We start from the raw sequence: 14,432 nt of genomic DNA on the forward strand, positions 1-14,432 counted from the left end.
AGGTATTTTGAGGGGAGAGGCTCTTCCCAGTTTGATGTTCTGGAACACTCCAGGGGGTGGTGGGATCGAACCTGGGCCTCCGGCGTGCAGAGCCCACGCTTAGCCCACCAAACTCTCTCCCACCCTGTTCTCTTGTTTGTGTGTTGCTTATTTTCTTATTCATATTTTCTGAAATAAAGAAAAAATCTTCCTCCCACCCCCCAAAGTACCTCTTAAGGGAACAAGCCAAGAGTATCGAACTAATAAGGCAAAGCTGAGCCTTCTGCTTTCTGCTTTGTCCCTCTCAGATCTCACACCCTCCGGCCAGGATGATTCAGTTAGCCCACGAGATGGGTGGGAGCAGCAAGGCAGCCTCTGTGCAGGGTTCGGTTGGGGGGCCCTGGTGCATCCCCTCGAGCTGTGGTGAGCATGGAGAGAGGGTTCCAGGCATGGGGCACAGCCAGGTCATCACTGCCGTCAGGATTCTGGTGACCGATGCCCACGTTCCGCACCTGATGCCTCACTCCCCCATCTCTGAAGTCCACCCCCACCCACAGGTCTGAACACCGTAGCTCTGGGACTGAGAGGCAGAGATTCTTCCCCTCCTCTCCGGGGATTCTGGGGGACCTCACTACACTGGACTTGGTGGACATGATGGGGAGGGAGGAAGGTAGGTCCCCCCACTTCACATGCTTGGACCCACTGGAGGCTGTTCTGTCCCCCTTAGTTGCCTGGTGAGCTTCCCCGAGCCAGTAGCATGCCAGATGTCCCCCAGCTCGCCAGCTTAGTGGCATCAGGCTCGCCAGGCTGGGATGTGGCTCCCATTAGCCCAAGGGTCTCCATGTGCGGCCACATCTGAGATCCAAGTCAGAGCGAGCTGCCTTCCCGAGCCCCCTCGGTAGCTGCCACACGCTGCCCATCTGCTCTAGTGATGTAGCTGCAGCAGCAGAGAGTGGCTCCCACCCAGCTAGGGGTCAGCCCGGGTGCCTCAGCTTCCTCGTCTCAAGGCGGGGCAAGGGCTGAAGGTGCTGCTGCATCTGTTTTGACCCCACTAATGAACGGACATGGGGCGCCATAAACATTCAGCTGGTGTCCCTAGTCTAGATCCCCTAGATCATTTTAATTCTCACTGGTCACTGCATCGAAACGAAAAGCTGGGAAATATAGAGGAAAGTTGGGTCTATTCATAAAAGAAGCCTTTATGTTTAGTGATCAATTATTGAGGTTACTTTGTGACACCGCAGAAGTTGCCACTGGATGTCATCATAAATCAACACGTGAATAATTGACGTTAAGCTCACCACTGGAAGTCCAACCAAATGGCCACTTTTACCCAATTAAACCTTAAGTAACCACATATCTGGTCTTACATAAAAACTCAAGGGGCTTAATATAATATAATTAATTAGGGCTGGAGTGATAGCACAGTGGTAGGGTGTTTGCCTTGCACACAGCCAACATGGCCGACTCGAGTTCGATTCCTCCGCCCCTCTCGGAGAGCCCGGCAAGCTCCCGAGAGTATCTCGCCCGCACGGCAGAGCCTGGCAAGCTCTCTGTGATGAGCTTGCCAGGCTCTGCCGTGATGTATTCGATATGCCAAACACAGTAACAACAAAGTCTCCAATGGAGACGTTACTGGGCCCGCTCGAGCAAATCGATGAACAATGGGAGGACCGTGATTATTATATAACAATATAATGATATATTATAATATATGGAGCAATAGCACAGCAGGTAGGGCATTTGTCCTGCAAGCAGTTGCCCTTAGCTCCTAGCACCCTGGATGGACCCAGGACAAGCTGTGAGCTACCCTGGCATCGAAATGGGCCAGGCCAAGTGCCATAGTACTTAACTATAAGAGCACAGATATGGACAAATTCTGTCATGATCCAAAGAGAAACAACTGGACAAGGACCCTGCTTAGGGTTAGGAAGGGCTCATCTGGCCTTAGCACTGTAGTCTGGGATCAATAGCGAGATGTCCCCAGGAAAGCCACCCTACAAGCTTAATATATCTCTTACTGTGTCCATACAAAATGGCTAGTATTATTAAGGAGTAGAAGTAGCTGAATGTTTAAATTGTTGTTGGATTGAGGAAAGGAGAAACACACCCCTAGGTGGTATTTCGCCCTTGAGTGGGTCTCCTGACTGCGGGAGATCTTTGACTTCTCTTAGAAGAGCTTCCCTGGAAGGAAGGGCTTTCGTATGTGGATTGTGCTACCTCACCTGGGTGTAGTTGCTAACCCCAATGCTTGATGGTTGGACACTAGACTGAGACTGTGAGACTGGGCGCCCGTTACCCCAAGGGTCTCCATGGAGACCAGCATGGGAGGAGAATGAAATGAGGAGCTTAGTGAGACTGGAACGGGCGCATGGGGAGAATGGAATAAATGGCACCTGATCACCCACCAGTCTGACGACCCTATTCCTTCTTTCATGCTGTTGGTGTCTGTTGGTGGCTATGGCAGGCCAGGGTGGGGAAGAGGCTTGTGGCCACGGAACACTCTTGGAGTGAGAGAGACCGCACCACGTCGCTCTCTCATTTGTTTTGTGATTACACAGTTCAGCTCTTTTTCTGTGTGTTTGGGGGGGGGGGTCAGGTTGGAGGGGATAGACCCTGACCCTATGTTCTCAGGGTTTATTCCTGGCTTTGTGGTCAGGAATCACTCCTGCAGTGCTTGAAGAACTGTACGTAGATACAGTTGGATATTAAATCAGGGTCAGCCACATACAAGGCAAGTAACTTAAACCATATACTATTTCTCCCACCTGAAATATACTTATCTTAAATATCATCCAGATTTTTCACATTCCCATCAACCTGGCACCACACACAGCCCCCCGAGCACCACCATGAGTGATCCCTGAGCACAGAGCCACGAGTAAGTCCTGAACACAGCTGGGTGTGGTCCCAAACCCAAATCCAAAAACCACAAAGAGATTCCCAGGAGCCCTGCTAGAGTTTTAAATCCTTATCACTGAGATGGCCATATTTTTCACAGACATATTTAGGAGTAGAATTTTTTTTGTTAAAAACACTTTTAGTACTTAAAAAGGGGGCTGGAGTGATATCACAGTGGGTAGGGCATTTGCCTTGCACACAGTCAACCTGGGTTTGATTCCCAGCATCCCATATGGTCCCCCGAGCACCACTAGACCTAATTCCTGAGTGCATAACCAGGAGTATCCCCTGGGTGTGACCCAAAAAGCACTGTTGCACAGTTGGACTGTCCTCCCATTGTTCATTGATTTGCTCGAGCGGGCCCAGTAATGTCTTCATTGTGAGATTTGTTTGTATTTGATATGCCAAACACAGTAACAACAAGACCCCCCCAAATAAAGTATTTTAAAAAAAAGTCTTTTGAGTCCAAAACATGGATATTCTTAGTATTAACTTGCAGGGAGAAGGACCAGAATTAATGGTCTTTAGTCAGGCATCTTTGTCCCAAAATATCTGTCAAGTGATCATTTCCTTGAGGAAATAGTGTATTAACTTCCACAGCATTGAAATGTTTTTGAGGTGGGTGTTGTCAATGGCAATCATTTTTGCTAGAACTAGGGATTTCTCATTAAACGAGACATTCTCACTCTTGGTACCACAAATGTCAATGATCATTCACCACATCTGAAATTAGTGAGGAAAAGTAAAATTTCAGCAATACCCAAAGATCTTAGCCAGAGTCGTCTCGATTTTCTTGAAATCAGGTCTCTTCTCCGGATCTTCCTCCCAGCAGTTTTTGACCAGCAGATACACCTGGAAGACAGAAGGACTAAGTGACCATCTTGTTCTCTCCCTGACAGGACTCGTGAGGGCAGAAAGGCTGGAAAGACCTCTGAGTGGGTCTGAGGGACACCACATGCATTCTTCAACAGCACAGAGGTAGAGGACCAAGAGACAGGACTGTGACCATGGTGGCACAGAACGGACAGCTGTCCCATGCCCCATGGGACATAGCTGTTGCCACCAGAAGCTTCTGGAAGAAGCAAAGAGTGGCTTCTCCTTGAGGATCTCTGTCAAGAGCATGACCTTGCGGACAACTTGTCTCCAACGTGTGGTTCTCCAGAAGGGGGAGTGAATTTCTGTGACTGCGTCTCCCACGTGGGAGGTCTTTGCTAGCAGCCCCCCAAGAAAGCCCAGGGGTGAGGGCTCACCTCCAGCTCCTTCTCCTCTGCCGTCTCCAGGATCAGATCTGGGCGGAAGGGCTTCCCTCCGTTGGAATGTTCTACTCTGAAGATCTTCTCTGATGGCAGGAGCATAATTCAAATTCCAAGAAAGAAGGTTAAGTGAGCAGCAGCTGGGGTCTTTACCCAGGGGGAGTGGACAAGCCTAGGCCTGCACCCCAAAGATGGATGGGTGACTGAGCTGTGAAGCGATGGCCCAGAAGGTCACCCTAAGTGAGAACCCGTGGCTGAGGGAGCTTCCTCTGACCCAGACTTGAGCCCCACCTTCCTCATCTCAACGCCCCCACTTCACCCCCATTCAAAGCTGACCCTCCTGAGTGAGCTGCGTGGGTGGAATGAAACGTCTCGTGTGGGGAGTCTCCTAGAACTAGTTGAGAGTGACCCATCCCGATTCTTCCTGGTATTGGAAAGGAAGGGGGAGACGCAGGGAAGATGCCTGAGCAATCCAGACCTCAGAGCGCCCCCACATTCGGGCTGCCCCTGAATCCTTGCCCCTCCCTTGCCGGCCTCCTACCGCTTGGGTCCCGGCAGCTGACGGTGTAGAAGGTCTCGTTGCGCAGGATGATCTCCTGGGCGATGACCCCGTAGCTGTACACGTCACCTTTCTGGGAGGTGCCGGCTTGGCGGAGGTGCTCGGGGGCTGTCCACAGGTCTGTGTGGGGACAGGGGCCAGGCGGAGCTGAGAAGCAGCCACAGACCCCTCCCCACACCTGCCCTTGGGGTAAGGTCCTGGGTTGATGCAAGCCCAGGCTTGGGGTGGGGGGTGTTTGTGCTCGGGTATTGGACGAGGGGCAGAATGCACATGTCCCTTTGAGGTGGGACAGAGTGAGGTCAGCATTGGGGGAGGTTTGGGGGCAATAGTGTCCCTCCAGCTACTGGAGCAGTGCTGGGCTGCTGTAGGGTCAGTTGTAGGATAACATTGGTTTGTCCTTTCTGCCTTGCCACAGAGAGCTTAGGTTTATTGGGTTATTCCCATCACAGTGCTCCCATTTCTCTGTATTTACTTGTAACCTCTTTCTTTGTGCTCTGCTTCCTCAACCAGTCAACCACCTTTATCTCTTACTCAGACTCTGTGAACTTGTAAATATTGCTTTTCTCTTCTCCTTAAGTCCTTTGCATAGTTAATTTAGAGCAATGTCCTTTTGCATAGACACAAGAAGACAATTCATGCTATGCTCTGCAACAAGGGAGTTAATTGACTCCAAAATAATATTTACTCCTGGCCATCCATACTTACTTGACTCAGTTGCCCTTAGTTCCTAGCCCCAAAAGCAGGGCCCTAATGAGGGACTGGATGGACACAGGGCAAGCTGTGAGCTACCCTGGCATCGAAATGGGCCAGGCAAAAGTGCCCTAATACTTAACTATAAGTTAAGAGCATGGTCACAGACACATTCTGTCATAATCCAAAAAGTAACAGCTTGGTTAGGGCCCTGCTAGGGTTAGGAAAGATTAATCTGGCCAGAGAACATGGAATAAATGGAAGCTGATCACCAACCAGCCTGGCCCTTGTTTCTTTCTTTGTCCGCCCACCAATGGCATCAGCCATCTGGGGTCAGGGAAGTGGTCCAAGACCACCGAACACAGGCAGCGAGAAAGAGTTGTGGGGCTTCCCAGCCACCTGGAGATTACACAGTCAGTATTTGTAGGACAGGGTAAGTAAATATTTGTTGGGACAAGCATGATGGAATATATGAGATGGCAGAATTCATGTGACATAGGCCGATGAAAGCCTTTATAAGTACATAACAATAATTATGTTCTATGAATTATTGTGCAATCACGTGAGGCTTCATTTAGGTAGATTTTATATAAGTCTATGAGAAGCTTATATATAATTACATATTAATGTAAACATTTCTATAAATAGTATGTATGCATAAGTCACTGTCACTGTCACGGTCTTCCTGTTGTTCATCGATTTGCTTGAGCGGGCCCAGTAACATCTCCATCGTGAGACTATAAATATTTACTTTTGCTTTTGTTTGGGGGCCACACCCAGCAGTGCTCAGGGCTTACTCCTGGCTCTGCACTGAGGGATCACTCCTCGTGGGCTCAGGGGATTATATGGGAAGTCATGCATCAAACCTGGGTTGGTCGTATGCAAAGCCCTACCCACTGTACTATTGCTCTGGCCCTATATACTTTTTTCCTTTTAACCCACATGGAAGCCAAGAGCCCTCACTGCTGCTGTCACGAGGAGCATGCCGCTACCTCCAAGTCCTCTTGTGTCCATAGATATGATTGTTTTGGTTCCCAGTTTTCTTTTAAAAAATTATGCCTGAGGGGCCGGAAAGATAGTTCTATGGATAGGGCACTATCCTTGCATGTGTTCAGCCCAGGCTTGATCCCCAGCACCCCAGAGGAATGGAGCCCTTCCACGAGTGACCCCTGAGTGCAGATCCAGGAGTAAGTCCTCAGCACTGCAGGGTGCGACCCCCAAACATAACAAACAAACAAAACAAACAAAATGATGCTTGGGGAACTAGAGTGACAGCTCAACAAGTTAAGTTGCTGGCAGCCCGGGTTCCATCCTGGCTACCACTGGGTTTCCTGAGCACTGCCAGTAGCGACGTCTGGAAGTGGGGAATAGCCCCTGAGCACTGTGGGGTGTGACCTTACCCCTGAATTTAGCTCTTTGTCTAGAATTTGGAAGGGCCTCTATTCTGGGGGCACTCTCGAAGCCCCAGTTCTGTCGTTGTGGCCCAGCTCTAGGAAACTGACGGTCCTGGGTCCCATCGTGGGTATTCCAGACATCTGGTGGTGCCAAGCGGGCCAGGCAGTGCTGGGGATGGAACCCAGGGCCTTGAGCATGCAGGCAAGCCTAGCCCTGTGGGCGATTTCTCTGAAGGAAGAGGTTTAGACGAGACTATTTCTAGAATTTCTTACATCTGTAGCCTTGTCTATGTTCCCGCCCATTTTCCCTGGCACACGCCAGTAGATCCCTCACCATTTCCCCTGTGGTGATGGGCAGAGATGTGGGAGATTTGCAGAGGAAACAGGCCCTGAGCACAGTCAGGCTGGGAGCCAAGAGGTAGCAGCCAATGTCTCTGCAGACCAAGTCTGACTTCTAGCGGCATCACCGTTTCCTGAGTCCCTCCCAGTGGACCGAACAAACAGGCAACAAACCAAGCGGGCAGCCAGGCAGGCCTGCACTCACTACCGACCTTTCTTGGGAGGTAAAATGGAATTGCAGCCGAAATCCGTGATCTTCACAACCATCCTGCTGTCTACTACGCAGTTGGTGGACTTCAGGCGGCCGTGGACTTCTGTCTTACTGGAGTGCAGATAGGACATCCCCTGAAGGGACAGAAAAACAGAGACTTAGGACATTCAGCAGCTGCTAATGTTTAAGAAGGAATTGACCTTCTTTGAGCCTCACCCGGCAGAGTCACCTGCCCCCGCGCCTGGCTGTCCTCGCCAGGGCCCCTTGGAGGGGAGCGGGTTGAATTTCCTTCCCCGTCCCGACCAGGGCTCTGGCAGCCAAAGACCTCCAGGACCAGCCACCACCATGCTGAGACCACTCTCCACACGCATGAAGGTACTGGCAGAGGAACAAAGGCATGCGGGCACAGGGCTGAGATCTCCAAGCCTGCTTGGATCGGGGCTGAGCATCCTCCACCCAGATCCTCCAAATTCCAGTAGGCAGGGGTCACACCCACCAACTGGCCCCCTGGCACCGTGTAATCCCATCAACGGCCAAGACCCAGAGACTATAAAACCCAGCTCCCGGAAACATGCGGCCGCATTAGCGGCCATGTGACATCTTATTATCTCATTCCTACTTTGGACAAACTGGCTGGCTACCGAACGTAACCTGCCCACACGGCAGAGTCTGGCAAACTCCCCGTGGCATACCCAATATGCCAAATACCAGTAACAATGATGGGTCTCACTGTCCTAACTCTGAAAGAGCCTTGAATATGGCACTTTCTAAAAAATCTCAGGGCTAGGACAAAGGAGACGTTACTGGGGCCTGCTCGAGGCAATCAACGAATAACAGGATGGTCGTGATCGTGATAGTGAACCTCACCCATGAGGGAACCCCCAGAAAACCCAGGTATGCGGGACTTTGTGACTGAGAAGTCTGGGTTCAACAGAACTGGGAACGGAAATCCTCTGCCCCTATCCCTCCCCCTCCCCCTCTACACCCTATCTCCTGTACCCGTACGGTAGCTACCTCTGGCTGCTGCCAGATAATCTCGGCATCACCCACCATCCAGATTGCATGCCCTTCTCTCCTGGAAGGGAGCAACATGACACCTCCAGCCCCCAAGCCAGCTGTTTCACTCGAGGTGCCCTGGAGGGGTCGGGTGAGAGCCCTCCCAGCCCCCAGGGACCCAGCCTCAGCAGCTGAAAACCTCCAGAACTCAACCACAGCCATGCTCACAGCCGCTCTCCAGATGCTCAGGCCGAGCCTCACACACGAGTGAACCTATTGCTGGATACACCCTACCCACACTCCAAGAGTACTGCATCACATTTGATGGGGTTTAAAGTAGAAGGCAACCAATCTTAGAGGGAAATATATATAAAAGCACACAAGGTTCAGCTTCTAACAACAAGTCAGTGATCTCGTATAGAAGGGCTTAATGGCCCCTGGGTGAAATGTAACAATCCCATCCTCTTTCCTCTAAGGACACTGTTTTGTAGCATTTCCAGCATTTTTTTTTTTGTAACAAACAATGCAAAGTATATTATTTCGGTTCTGCTTGGGGCCAGGGATTGTGGTTCCGGATGGAAACACCTGAAATATGGTAGTGGGAAGGTGCAGTGGTGGTGGGGTTGGTGTTTGAATATTAAATGTAATCAAATATTGTGAACTGTAGCACTATAGCACTGTCCTCCCATTGTTCATCGATTTGCTCAAGCGGGCACCAGTAATGTCTCCATTGTGAGACTTGTTGTTACCGTTTTTGACATATCAAATATGCCACGGGGAGCTTGCCAGGCTCTGCTGTGCAGGCGGGATACTCTCGATAGCTTGCCGGGCTCTCTGAGAGGGGCGGAGGAATCGAACCTGGGTCAACCTTTGCGTGCAAGACAAATGCCCTATTTGCTGTGCGATTGCTCCAGCCCTATGTTGTGAACTACTTTATGAAGTTAAAAAAATATTTAAAAAAAAAGTGACTTTCTGCACCATGGACGCATACAAAGCGACACCATCACATTTTAAACCCAGTTTCATTAATTCCTCTCTCTATGTATAACGTCCTGATCTTGCTTCCTGGCCCCACAGCAAATAAAATAAAAACTAAAAATAGAGGTTGACTGGGAAAGCCTGTAAGCACTTCATCTAGTTTTGAAGTCTGCTTTTAGTGACACAGTGAAAGACAATTTTCTAAACTGTTTTGTTTAGTAGTTATATAAAATAGAAAGGACAAGGTTGATCTATTTCGATGTTTTCCTGCTTACCCCTTCATTGATCATTGACCTTGGTCTCTGGCTCTTCGCCACCTCAATTCAAAAATATGAATAATGAGCTTTTGCCTTTTTTGAAGGATGGCTATGGTAGATTGTTTCCTAAAATGTAACCAGTGGTCATCCAGTTCAAGTGGAATGTTGCAAGCTGGTTTGAAAGGGAAAGTGCCTTTGGGGGTTGGTTCTTTCCACCCGCCTCCCCCGCCCGCTTGGTGTGCTTCCCTCTGGTGGCCAGAACCGTTACTGCAGAAACTAGCTTTTAGCAGGATCACCAGCATGAAAGGTGGCCAAGGGTATGTTTCTCTATCATGTACCAGTTTCCAGATAGACTCTAAGCCACTGTGACTTTGAGCTGGTGTAGAACTGCATCAAAGAGGGTAGGAGAGACAGGACAGGGTTAAGGAGCTTTCGTGGAATACAATAATTCCAGGTTCAATCCCCAAGTACCATGTCCCTGGAACAAAACTGGGAGCGACCTTTGAGCACAGAGCCAGAATTAGCCCCAGAGAATGATTGGATGGGATCTAACTTTCCATTCCCCTAGCCCCCAAAGACTATCTGGTTCTTGGGGCTGACCTTCATTCTTGAAAGAGGGGCTGTTACTCTTCCTCTCGTGCCTGGACTAGAACTGTCCAAATGCATTATTGTCCCTGGTAAAAAGGTACCTGTCATGAGTATTTTCTATTCTTTTTTAAAAAAATATTATTTTCAGGGGCTGGAGCGATAGTATAGCGGATAGGGCATTTGCCTTGCATGCGGCCGACCTGGGTTTGATTCCCAGTATCCCATATGGTCCTCTGAGTACCGCCAGGAGTAATTCCTGAGTGCATGAGCCAGGAGTAACCCGTATACATTGCCAGGTGTGACCCCCAAAGCAAAATATATATATGTTATTTTTAGTTGAATCACATTGAGATACAGTTACAAAGTTGTTCATGATTGGGTTTCAGTCGTATAATGTTCCAACACCTGTCCCTTCACCAGTGTACATTTCCCACCACCAATGTCCCCAGCTTCCCTCCCACCCCCTTCCCCCCATTTTCTATTTTAAAGCTAAGGATCCAGTCATCTTCCTGCAATTTTATCTGATTTTTATTTTAAGCGAATTTAAGAAAATGTAAGTCCTAAGCACAAAGATAGTATCGAAAGGACATGCTTTCTATACTCTGTTTTTTCAACATCTAGAAATGAATAATCTTTTTAAAAAGCCAGTGCAATATTTGACTGGAGTGGCCTCACCTTCAGCACACACAGGATTTCATACCACTCCCTCAGGATCCCTCGGTCACCAGTGCTGTCCTTCTCACCAGCTCGCAGACAGGTGGGGACAGTGACACCAGAGGCTGGACAGCTTGCCAGATGTTCTCACGTGAGTTCATGTGGGGCTTCTGTATCTGACAGTCTCTTACCTTTGCGATGTCATACAAGACGGAGATCTTAAACTCCCAGTCCATGAATGTGCCATCAGGGTAGGAAATCGTGTCATTTAATACCTCCTGCACAGGGGGGGAGGAACGGAAGATGAGTTGCTACAAGGTGAGGCACAGTGGGGACTTTTACAGGGACAGTGATCCTGGGCGAGGTGCATTTCAATGCCCTTTGAGGCAACTGTTGGGGGCTTTGCTGCATCGGGTAGAAGAACACCTTGAAACCAATATCGCCACCATGCCCCCGCCAGACTTCATCATCTTGGTAAGGATCTCACCAAGAAATTAACCTGCTGAAAATTCAGGTATTAGTTATTTGTGACTGAAATCTTCAGTTTTTTTCAGAGTCGGAATGGGCTACCTCCTCCCACCTCTTTGTACTTCTAAAGACCCAGCAGTCACGTCCACACCCCAAAGCTGCCATCAAGTTAAAATATCAACTCCAGATGTTCCTTCAGACAAACATTTTGAACCTTCTGACACCGCAAACTCTACAAAGAAGTAGTAGCACACCAAATAGGAGAAGGCAACCAATCTCATTTAACAAAACATAAACACAGAGGCTTAATCTCTAACAACATCATAGTGATCTCTCTACAAGAATTTAATGAGCTATAACAATTTGTTGGTCCATGCTTGGAAGCCTGCCTCAAGTGCTGGGGGAGAAGGCAATTGGGATAGAGAAGGGACCACTATGACAATGATAATTGGAAATGACCACTCTGGATAAGAACTACTTTCAGTAGGTAAAGGAAAAAACATAATAACTTCTCAGTACCTGTATTGCAAACTATAATGCTCAAAAGGAGAGAGAAAAAAGAAGAAAAGTGTCTGCCATAGAGGCAGGCTGAGGGTGAGCTGGGGGGTGGTGTGAAAGGAAACCGGGGACATTGGTGGTGGTAAATACATATGAGTAGAGGGAATATTGTATAATTGAAACTCATTCATTAACAGTTTTGTAATGGTGTATCTCATGGTTATTCAAAAGGAATTTAATAATAAGAATTAGAAGAAGAGGGAGGAGAAGGAGAAGGAAAGAAGAAGAAGGAGGAGGAGAATGAGGAAGAGGAGGAGAAGGAGGAGGAGGAGGAGAAGGAGGAGGAGGAGGAGGAGGAGGAGGAAGAGGAGGAGGAGGAGGAGGAGAAGGAGGAGAAGGAGAAGGAGGAGAAGAATTTCCCACTGCAGTGAATGAAGAAGTGTCTCTCACAGCAGTGGACAAAGAAGTGTCTCCAACTGCAGCAGACAAAGAAGGAGGAGGAGGAGGAGGAGGAGGAGCAGGAGCAGGAAGGAGGAGTATGAGCAGGAGGAAGAGGAGGAGGAGAAGGAGGAGGAGGAGGAGGAGGAGGGGGAGGGGGAGGAGGAGGAGACAGAAACCTGCATGTACAGTTTGGAAAACCAACACTTTGTGGATTTCTCATTCCTGGATTCCTGGAACCCACAACACAAGACTGCCTGCCTCAACTTGGTGACAGCCAACCGAACCCACCAGGCAGACACAGGATCTGGTTCTGAGCTAACCATGCTTTCCTCAGCTGACCCCAGACCTCCTCGACATCTCTATAAATCACTCTAAAACGCAGGTCATGCGATTTCACTGGCCTCTCAAGAGGATGTGAGATTCACCCGGAGTGTGTTCCTGTCCATAAGGCCCCTTTCAGCCCGATACACCTCTTGGCCTGTTCCTTCCTTTCCGCAGCCCATTCCAAGACCCTCAGGCCTCTCCCTGGGACTGTTTCCAGGCCTGGACATGCTCCAACCTGCCTTGTTTTCTCCTCTAGCGGAGTGTGGCTTGTGAATGTCTGCCTTTCTGCACGGCATGGTGCTCTGGGAGTCCTAGCTTTGGAGAATCCATTTTTCTTTTCTTTATTTTTTAATGCTTGTTTAATATTTTTCATCTTGCCACTTTTTTTTCCCTTTTGCTTTTTTGGGTTACACCCAGTGATGCTCAGGAGTTACTCCTGGTTCTGCACTCAGGAATCACTCCTGGCAGTGCTCGGGGGACCATATGGAATGCTGGGAATCAAACCCGGGTTGGCCGCGTGCGAGGCAAATGCCCTACCCGCTGTGCTATCGCTCCAGCCCCTTATTTTTAATGTGGATTTAACTTTGCTTTATAGCATGGCATGAACAAACAGATGGGGGTGGGACTGACGGTGAGTATTTGAGCAGCAATCAAAGCAGGATTTGATTTAGTTACTCTGTCACTAGCCCCTAAAATAGTCCCAAAGCATTAAAGCCAGACCCGCTTTGTGGACATGGGAACAGAGGCCAGGTATAGATTCCAGCTGGTGCCTGTGCCAGCCTAGAGAAGGCTGGAACCCACAGGAGAAGAGAAACTTCAGCCGAAACAAAAGGCCGGGCTAAGGACCATAAGGAAACCCACCAGCATTCTAAAGCTCTTCCTCTACTGCAGTACTCTAATTAACTCGCGTATACAGAAAACTCGGGGCCAGGAAAATTTGAATAAATCCTTACAGAACTCTTTCCCAAAGCCATTTCAGGTTCTCTGCTCTGGAGAAGCCCACATTCGCTCTGGGACACATTCGTTCATTCATTCATTCATTCTTACTCTCTCTCCCTCCCCTTCCCTTCCTCCCTCTCTCTCCTCTCTCTCTCTTTCTCTCTCTCTTATCCCTCCCTCCTTCACCTTGTAATCTCTATATATAACTGTTTTACTTCTTTTTTTGTAAGGAAGGTGATATACCTAGAAAACCCAGGTTTTTCCAGATTTGAGGGCTGAATAACCTTTCCTGCAAAGAGCAAATCTTTATTTCCTCGCTGAGTTCCACCATTCCCTGAGAAAAGGTGACAATGGGATACATTCCCAGGCTGGGCAGAACACGTGTGATTCAGATGCAGTTGGTGGAGCTGTGTGGGGCTGGTGAGGTCTGCACTGCACAGGTGCTCCGGGCAGACTTTTGCAGCTGTCATGTTTTCTAAGTACTAAACCACTACAGCAACACACTGTGTGCTTCGCATGAGAACCATCATAAACCAATGTTTATACATACTGCGTCAAACTCGCTAGTAAGACTGTATTTCCTTTCATCCCAAAGCACTCACTCTCCACATTTATTCTTTTTTTTTTTACTCAAGTCTATACTGCTAAATAATTTCGGTTTATTTTTGGTATTTTCCTATTTTTATCGAGGCACTGTGACTTACAACAGTGTTAATGATAGAGGTTTGTGCATACAATGTTCTGAGTCCACATTTCCATCAGTGTCAGGTTTTATCTCCAATAATCCATGGACCCTCCTGCCCATTTCCTGTCACCCTTGTTGTGGCAAACTCAGTCCTGTAGGTCAATTCCCAGGGTCTATTGCCTTTATTTTATTTTAGTATTATTATTATTGGGCTGGAGCGATAGCACAGCGGTATGGCGTTCGCCTTACAAGCGTTACAAGTGGCCAACATGGCCGAC

The 14,432-nt window shown here is 48.7% G+C and overlaps 1 protein-coding gene across 1 annotated transcript in view; it reads right to left on the reverse strand.

Moving 5' to 3' along the window:
- GUCY2C (guanylate cyclase 2C) overlaps nt 1–14,432 on the reverse strand; it is a 76,283-nt gene that overhangs the window by 18,605 nt on the left and 43,246 nt on the right. Inside the window, exons 16-20 of the mRNA XM_056134592.1 lie at nt 10,991–11,077; nt 7,328–7,460; nt 4,675–4,812; nt 4,131–4,219; nt 3,641–3,732 (exon numbers count right to left, since the gene is read on the reverse strand). Of these exons, the coding sequence (XP_055990567.1) occupies nt 3,641–3,732; nt 4,131–4,219; nt 4,675–4,812; nt 7,328–7,460; nt 10,991–11,077 (539 nt within the window). The remainder of the gene's footprint in view (nt 1–3,640; nt 3,733–4,130; nt 4,220–4,674; nt 4,813–7,327; nt 7,461–10,990; nt 11,078–14,432) is intronic.

This window comes from Sorex fumeus, unplaced genomic scaffold (genome assembly GCF_029834395.1).
Source record: "Sorex fumeus unplaced genomic scaffold, SorFum_2.1 ptg000100l, whole genome shotgun sequence".
In the NCBI taxonomy this organism is placed as follows: domain Eukaryota; kingdom Metazoa; phylum Chordata; class Mammalia; order Eulipotyphla; family Soricidae; genus Sorex; species Sorex fumeus.